At 33.3% G+C, this 8,769-nt stretch overlaps 3 protein-coding genes across 4 annotated transcripts in view; 2 read left to right on the forward strand and 1 right to left on the reverse strand.

Annotated features, from left to right (window-relative positions):
• The window catches only part of LOC143042808 (uncharacterized), a 98,107-nt gene that overhangs the window by 70,731 nt on the left and 18,607 nt on the right, over window positions 1–8,769 (forward strand). The window lies entirely within an intron of this gene.
• Window positions 1–8,769, forward strand: part of LOC143042805 (pancreatic secretory granule membrane major glycoprotein GP2-like) — a 48,513-nt gene that overhangs the window by 39,332 nt on the left and 412 nt on the right. Inside the window, exons 5-6 of one of the 2 annotated variants that reach the window (XM_076215269.1) lie at window positions 6,659–6,700; window positions 7,514–7,598. In XM_076215269.1, the coding sequence (XP_076071384.1) occupies window positions 6,659–6,700; window positions 7,514–7,578 (107 nt within the window). In that variant the 3' untranslated portion in view covers window positions 7,579–7,598. The remainder of the gene's footprint in view (window positions 1–6,658; window positions 6,701–7,513; window positions 7,599–8,769) is intronic. The other variant, XM_076215270.1, reaches the window with a different exon arrangement.
• LOC143043658 (uncharacterized) lies at window positions 97–4,091 on the reverse strand. The gene is made up of 4 exons (XM_076215860.1): window positions 3,693–4,091; window positions 2,629–2,803; window positions 1,879–2,068; window positions 97–1,036 (listed from the first exon to the last, which is right to left on the reverse strand). The coding sequence occupies exons 1-4, from the start codon at window positions 4,002–4,004 to the stop codon at window positions 187–189; spliced, it is 1,527 nt and encodes a 508-aa protein (XP_076071975.1). The 5' UTR covers window positions 4,005–4,091; the 3' UTR covers window positions 97–186.

Genomic DNA, 8,769 nt, shown 5'->3' on the forward strand with positions numbered 1-8,769 from the left:
AATACATGTAAGTCATGTTGATCTAAATCAGAATAAAAAAAGTTAATTATTTAAGTAATATTATTGTACTTTATTCATGTTATTGTTTTAAAGATTTTGCAGTATAATGGAATGAATTTCACTTGGCCACATTTTATGAATAAATAAACAGGGTAAAAAAACTTGAATTTATAAGGCAGATTTGAATTACAGATCATTTATATCATCCTGAACTAAAGGAACATCTAGATTTGTCAACCAACAACATGTTTGAAATATTTTAGTACTAAGTGGAGCAATTGACAATGGTAGTACCCCTTCTAAAATATGGAAGTTTTTAACTCGTCCAATACTTCTTTCCACATGAATACGAAGTTGTGCAATTTCTTGTGTCTGAAATACTTCATCTGTCGTAAATTGGTCCTTAATACCTCTGAATGGTGGAATATTTAAAGCACACTGACGTTTTACAAGTAAATCATTTATAGTAAATCCTTTGTCAGCCATAACGTTATCGCCAGGCTCTAGTAAATCAAGTATACCACATTCAATTGTTATTTCACGGTCTGATACTCTTCTACCCCAACCTTCAGATACAAATGAGATAACGCCTGATGGTGTGATGCCAACTAGAAATTTAAGAGTGTTATGGTGTTTGTAGCTGGAATATGTCAAACTCTGATTTAAAAGACTGGAAGCTTTCTGAATAAAAATTTCAGTACAATCAATGATCACTCTGGTAGATGGGTATCGATCTTTAAAAGAATTTGGCATTGTTCTGGTAATGATGTCTCTAGGTGGAAAAATGTTAATAACTTCAAGTTCAGCATGAATAAGGTTGAGCCAGGTTGTAAAATAACTAGAATAAGAAGAAACAGAAATTGAAAATCTATCAGCTACATCCCTCACATACAATCCAAGACGAAGTCGCATCATCACAGCTAAGAACTGTTCAATAGGCTGAAGTCGGGAAGTCGACACCCTAACCCTATCCTTACTGGGTGTATTTCCATCTCCCTTCCAATACTGCATTCTGGAACTCTTTGCACATAGGTAACTGAAACAGAAACAAATAATTCTAAATGACTGTCTTGAAGAAGTTTAATGAATAATTCTGGCCTTTTCATATGTGTTACATATAAATACCACAAAATTCTTGAAACAAGGCATACAAACATCATAAACTTAGTCTTCTGTGCACGATTTTATCATTTTTTTTTATTCTCAATTGGTCAGTGTTGTTGTGAAAATATGGTAGGTAATCATGTTTTGATGCTGAGGTTTAAGGATTGTCACCTGTTTGTCGACATCATCAAAAAACATGGATATTTAGAACGAGTTTACATGTACAATCAGATAATAGTTAAGGACATCCATTCAGCATTATGCGATCACTTGATTTTTATGAGATAGGTCAATTTGCATGCAAAAAATATGTCAGGGGAAGGAAGTGATTAAGATAAAGTAAAATTCTTCTAAATAGGAACAAATTAAAGAATTTTCTTTATAATTCTTAATGAAAACTGTACATTGAGATATTAAAAAACATATGCATTACTTTTTTTAATTTGAGGTGTCTTATGACTATAAGACCAATTTTCTGAAAGAAGGGAGATAACTCAAATACGAAATCTGAAACTGCTCTGAATTTGGATTGTATTTTAATTTCTGACACAGCATAGGTATCTGACATAGAATGAAGGACTTCAAAATGTACTTAATAGCAAACAATAACCAAAATCTAGATTCAACATAATTAATATTAAAGAACACCCAAAGATAAATTGTTTTTATGAAATTAAAGAACACCAAAAGATTAGTTGTTTTATATGTGATGAAATCTAATAAAGTTTAATATTTGATGATGAATTTAGAGCTGGAGCTTTTTAATGTACTAACTTGAACAACCAGAGAAACACTGTGAATGTTGGTAACCCAGTGTAGAACTTGGTAGCAGAGTCATCATCTTTAATTCTGTGGATACCACTATTCCTCTTTGATTCTTCAGCAAGCTGGTCTTTCAATTCCTTAATCTCTTTCCTCAGGAGTAGATTTTCCATTAGCAATGGATCAGGGTCACATTGAAAACCTTAAAAAAAAGATTAAATAAAAGATGAATGACCGTGTCAAATGATTTACAAGTACATAAATTGAGCAATATGATTGATGTCACATGTTGAGCAAGACCTGCTTACCATTCAGAAGCAACCGAGCTCAGCAAAGATATTTTTTGGGGGTTTCATTATTTCATCAGGTTTTTCTTTTTTGGGTTATATATGGACTGCCCTCTTTTTCCTACATAGGATTCTAGCTACATCTGACTGCCAGTATTTGTAATTCAGTGGTTGTCGTTTGTTTATGTGTTACTTATTTGTTTTTCATTAATTTTTTTATTTTTTTTTTACATAAATAAGGCCGTTAGTTTTCCCGTTTAAATTGTTTTACATTGTCTTATCAGGGCCTTTTATAGCTGACTATGCGGTATGAGCTTTGCTCATTGTTGAAGGCCGTACAGTGACCTACAGTTGTTAATGTTTGTGTCATGTTGGTCTTTTGTGGATAGTTGTCTCATTGGCAATCATACCACATCTTCTTTTTTATAAGTACTGATTGGTATTTAATATATGAATTTTGAAATACAAAATGTACCTATTGTTCTTGCTTGCACATAGGGCAGTTCTATGTCGTCTTCCACATCCATGGCATTGTGGTCCACACTTATTTCTACCTCTGGCTCTACAGTGGAATAGGAGTGATCAAGAATAGCACTGTCTCTATTTGTCTGGTCTATACATCTCTGCAGTTGTTCCTCTGCTAATAAGTTCTGTTAAAGCAAAAAATAAAGTAAATGAGTAATATGCACACTGTATGCATCTAATTTACAAAAGATTTATGATTGGTTATCTTGGTCTTTTTTTATATAAATAAACAAATTGAATATTTTGGCTTCATGTCTCAATTTGTCATATATATCTTTATAGTTTATGTAATTTAATATTTTAACTATTAGGTACGATACTCTAAAAATCTTATTGAAGTACTGAAATTAATTTATTTTGATTGATTATCTAAAACAAATGAACTTATAAACCCATTTCAGGGCCTAATACAAGTAGCCGACAAGGCAGTTTGTGCTTTACAACTATGTTCACGGTTTATGTCGGTGTCATTTTGGTCTCTTGTGGACAGTTGTCTCATTGGCAATCGTACCACACCATCCATGGCCTTCTTTTACTTTAATGGTCCCAGCCCATAAAGATATATGCTGAACCATTTTTACCCCAAATTTTACCCTAACCCATATACCTTAACCTAATTAACACTAGTTAGTCCTAATCCTAAAACAAAACCCAAAACCACTAAACATAACCTTGATAATTGGCTTTTCATTTAAGTTATGGATAAGAACTGACCAGGAGCATTAATTGCACACACAAAAAATAATAAAACATTATATACCTGATACCCACACAAATTATAGGTTCATTTCATTCATTAAATTGATGAAAAGTTTTTCAGTCTTATATTATAAATTCATAGCTAGCTCAAGAGATATTTAGCTCAATAGATATTTTTATGAGTCCCACCTCCCAATATTTTTACCTATTTTTTACCATGTATTAAGTTCCATCAAGTATTTTTAAATGGCCTTCATTACTCACATGACACTAAAATTAAGGGGGGGGGGGGTATTTTTCTTTTTAAATTTTAACCTTTGTTTCTTGTCTGGAGACGGTTCTAGTTTCCCGTGCCTTCTGTTTGGTGCTGAGTGTCTTTTCTTTGTATATGAAGATGGTTGGTACATAATTAATATCATCTGGGTCATCACTGTGCCACCCGTCAACAAAATGAAGTGAGCAGATGCGGACGCTGTCATTTGGCTCCCAATCAGCTCTATTTATTACCTTTGTCCACAATGACCTCTTTCTTTTATCCTTTGGGAACCTAAAAAAACTAATACCGGCATTTCTTGCTGTTTCGTTTGCCTTACTGTGGCACATATATGCACAACAACTCTTCACCATTCTCGTTTGTTTACGCTGTTGTTATGGATCCACCCAGAGCCCGTTACGCGCATGCGTGAGATTCAGGACCGCAGTTACAGTGAATAAGGTTATTAGAGGGGTAGCCAACATGTTTTCGATTTTTTTCACGGCGGCCATATTGAATTCAAAATTGACATCATTTTGCTCAATCTTTCAGAATGAAAAACTGTCCTAACCATTTTCAACGCTATATATGTCATGAAAACTATTTGAAATACAATAAAATGATATGAAAATATGTCAAACAGACAACAATTGTAAAAAAAAATCACCACTTCCAGGTTTGGGTCGAAAAAGTTCTTACACTCGAGTGAAATAATAATGGTATAGATATATGATAAAAATGTCCGTTTGGTATATCGATAATTATGTTAGACATGCTGGAGGATTGATCAGTGTAATAATCTATTTCCGATGTATTCCGTTTTAACAGCTACATGAACACAATGTTGTACAGGTCAAGCTAGCTTTGTAACACTTACATCTACCAGAACAAGTTTTTTTTGCAGCCACATTTGTGTAACTCCTGACAAGATGCAGCAATTGCTGCTAATTGTGTCCAATGAGGAATCCACATTCCATCTGCGTTCTCCTTAACCCATCCCCAATCACCAGGACTAGGTAGATGTTGATCATGTATGACTGCCTGTCCCCATACATGGCCACCTTGGTATGTAGCTCGTTTGATATGCTCAAGCAGTGCAGCTCTAGTTGGTGGAATGGTGTCATACTGTCTTTGTTTGCGTGCAAACAGTTCAAGCCTGGATTCGTTGATGTCAAATGTTGTTGTAGTTCTGTCGTACATAACCACAACAAATGCCTCAATCAACTCCATATCAGCGTCACTGACCAATTCAGGTTTCTAACTTAATCGTTCAAAAACCTCGGTTACATCATCAAATATTCCCCACGTCTGCCACGCCGATTTCTTCCCCTTTCAATGAAAAGCGGAGACCGTATCACAGCCAGTAAAAGCATGAAAAAATGGCAAAGCTTCTGATTTAGGACCAAGAGCATGATTAATTTCGTGAATCGGGAGCCATCTCAGGTCTTTTCCTTTTCTGAAGGCAACCCAAAGTTTTTCTACTTGAAGTGTTTTGAAAAGAGACACCGCCAAAACCACTACATCAGTGTCTCAGTGAAGACTTGCACCCTTTTTCAGCTGCACTTTTGATATGAAGAAATATCCTTGTGTCTGCTTCCTCTTGATTACACGGACTGAGATCATCATGGTCATCATCAGAATTTGTCATAACAATTTCGCCTTTTGTCACAAAAATAATTTTGTCAGATTGAATCGAGCAAATTTTGTCGGCAAGGAAATCAAACAATTCCGTTTTGTTTTCGTCCACTCGAAGGAAGCTTGACCAAGCTTTCGGAGTCTTACTGGTGCCGACAACTTTCCTCCTGGATCCAGCACCCCTCGCTTTACGTGTTTGTGCTTTTATACTGTCTTCTATGTAAATATCATAGATAACATCTACTCTGGCATGTTTTGAAGTAAGGTGGATAATGTACGGCAAAATCACATCTTTTGCGTATTCATCAAAAGTGTATGTTCCACGCGTTGGTCTTGAATTCACCATAGCCGCACCATCAACAACTACCATGTCTGTCTGAGGTTTTTCTCTTGGTAAATCTCCCTTAGCTTCTTTCATTGTGTAGTTAAAAATTAGTTGTTCAAATAATGTATAATTACACATTATCAATTAATAAAAGAAAACATGTAGATAACATGTAACTAAGACAGCAAATCATCGACCTTTTCGAGAACATATCACAGATCGGTTTTGAACACAATACCATTGAGAACTAATAAAAATAAATCATCCAAAAACTATAATACGATTAAGAATGAGATAAAGACAATTACTCACAAGGTTCTCGACTTTAAAAATGCCCATGTTGTAAGGTTAAACTATGTCCTGAAATCTCAACAAGTTGATTGTTAGCATAATGAAAACAAGAACTATCTTTAAAAAAGATATCCGACGTATTTAAATTTGAGTATATGTTTAAAACTATCATTTCGATAACCTTCAGAAGCACAAAGATACCATTTAAATAACGTTTTCTCTGTTTGTGTTCAGTATTCTCGGTCCTCGTATCTTTCTGTTTACATTCACCAAAACCCCACAGAAATCTCACATGCGTAGGTGCGTTCTAAAAGTCATGTACGTTCGTACAACAAAGTTTACATAAAAAATTATATAATTGTCCCGAATAAACAGCTGTCACGGATGCAAAGAGCTATTGGAGAAACAATTATTTTAGTAAAAATATAAATCTTTGTAAGATCTAGTCAAATATTTATAGTTTTTCATTTGCTATCCATCACGATATAATTAACGAGACGTTTTTTTCAAACAACCAAATCACCCACCATGACAGCATATTGTCCAATCACAAAAAGGATTTTCGAGCATGCGTATTCTGTTGCCATAGTTAAGCGTCCTTAAGTTCAATGGGCACAAACCGAAAATATACCGACTACGTCGGAAAAATGATCAGGACGGTTATTTTTTTTAATTTAAAATAAATTAAGTGATAAATTATAAATCGGACTGTTTACTTTTAAAACAGTAATTGTATAAATTAACCTGTGTAATATAAATTATCTCTCCGTTCTTCAGGTTCAGGAATTGGAAAACTCAAGGAAGCTAGACCAATAAGATGTACGTATGTTGATATCTGATATCATGTTTTATTACCGACCTTGCAAGACCTGCATGGATAGTCAAAATCATGTAAAACTCGAATGGTCGTCATGTGTTAACTAGTTTGTTGGTATGTTACATTACATACCCCTATCAAACCTGAATTACTCTTCTATTACAAAAAAAAAAAACACTGTCTGAATGCATGTTTGAGTACTCACTACTAGGTATTTGCCAGTTGCACATATATACTCAATACAATATGCATATTAATACCACGCTTTTGTATACATGTAATTCATGAATTTTACTTCATTTTGACGATAAAATTTTCACCTTAGAAACATTCTTTCAAATAGTTTTAACCATGTATATCCACCAGAAATATCAGTTCACTCCCATCATAAATTCCACAGATTTTGTAATGTCCTATGAGAATAATTATAGACACTAATGTATTATAATAGATTCAACCATTAATTAGGTTGCTGGTCCATTTTAAATGAAGAACGTAAAAAAAAGGATTCTCAACATTTTGTTTACCCTTGGTAAGCTTCTGGCATTTTTCCTCTTCTGTTAAGTAAATTATGTCATATCATAACATAATAATTGACATTATTTAAATAAGGGCTATAAAACCCGACTCATATACACTGGCAATTTTTGGAATATGTTCTGACATATCTAAGTAGTTATCCAATCACTTAACTCGACACCTTTTCTATCCTTAATTTATCTTACTAATTACATTTTATCATGTTGTTTTCATTTTCATGTTGCTGTCGCTTAAAACTGTTTTCTCAAAAAGAATTTCATTTTTTTAATTTATAGTTTTGGAATGGACCAGAGGAAATATAGTTCTACGGAAAAGAAGCTTTCAATACAAGAACGAATAGAGCACGTTTTGACTCGTTTTGTGAGTTTTGATTAAATCAACTACTCTTTTAATTGATTTAGTTTCACATAAGACATGTAAGAACAACTTTCCGAAAGCATTTTAAAAATCTAATTATTCCTTTACCATGTTTTCTGATCAATTATTATATGTGCACTTGCCACGAACTACGCGACTATAGGAACAGACTAACAACCCTTCTGGGTATCGCCCCAGTTTTCGAAGGTGTAGCTCTATCTTTCTTGCTTAGTCGTATACTCGAAATCTGCTGGTTCTTTCGTTAATTTTTACGGAAATTTGTATTTTCTGTATATCTTTAAAAAGATAGTTTATTATTGTTTCCTCAGTGTATTCGTCATAAGAGTTTTTTTTAGATATAAACTAAGAACGAACCTCATAATTACCATGATGGATGAATAAACTCATCATAGATACCAGGACTAAATTTTGTATATACGCCAGACGGATATGGTAACTGAAAGATTATGGAGAAACTATGATAAATTTAAAGTGTGAATAATTAACTTACAAACAAATTGCAAATCAGTAGTTGCTTCTGAATTACAATGATTGTCAAACTCACAATTGGTTGCAAAACAGATTGCAAGACCGCAATTATTCGATATTCCAAAAGCTCATAAAACATTATTGTATTATCCCGGTAGTTCAAAACATTTGTTATTTCGATTCATAGGTATAATTATATTTTGTTTCTGATTAATTATGTTCACACATAAGCCAATTATATAAAATTAACTGAATAAATTAGATTATCATATGATCACAGCCCGTTTAACTTTCACATATACGGTTCTGTTTAAAATATCGTAATGATACTTTGTAACATATCGCGTAATCATTAAAATATGAAATGATGTTCTGCTTTTAAGACAAAACATTACACATTCGAAAATGTAGATTCATTCTTTTTTATTACTTTGTTAACACAAACCACTAACAAAGTTGTTTTCCATCATAATTCTGAAATAAAGACCAAAAAATATTAACTTGGCGGATTTATTGATCAACTTAGTAAGCAGTTCCGACATACAAAATAAGTAAGAAATGTGTTATTAATTGATACGGTTTTTATCCATTCGTTTGATGTGTTTGGGCTTTTGATTTTGCCAATTTGAATAGGGACTTTCCGTTTTAAATTTTTCTCTGACTTAAGTATATTTATGATTTTACT

Source organism: Mytilus galloprovincialis, chromosome 8, assembly GCF_965363235.1.
Source record: "Mytilus galloprovincialis chromosome 8, xbMytGall1.hap1.1, whole genome shotgun sequence".
In the NCBI taxonomy this organism is placed as follows: Eukaryota; Metazoa; Mollusca; class Bivalvia; order Mytilida; family Mytilidae; genus Mytilus; species Mytilus galloprovincialis.

Excerpts from the sequence above, each read along its gene's own strand:
- LOC143043658 (XM_076215860.1), bottom strand. The coding sequence starts at position 4,004 with ATGGTGAAGAGTTGTTGTGCATATATGTGCCACAGTAAGGCAAACGAA. Across the intron at positions 2,069-2,628 it reads TGTGCAAGCAAGAACAATAG|GTTTTCAATGTGACCCTGAT; the intron begins GTACATTTTGTA and ends CTTTTTTTTAAG. Across the intron at positions 1,037-1,878 it reads GTGTTTCTCTGGTTGTTCAA|TTACCTATGTGCAAAGAGTT; the intron begins GTTAGTACATTA and ends TTTCTGTTTCAG.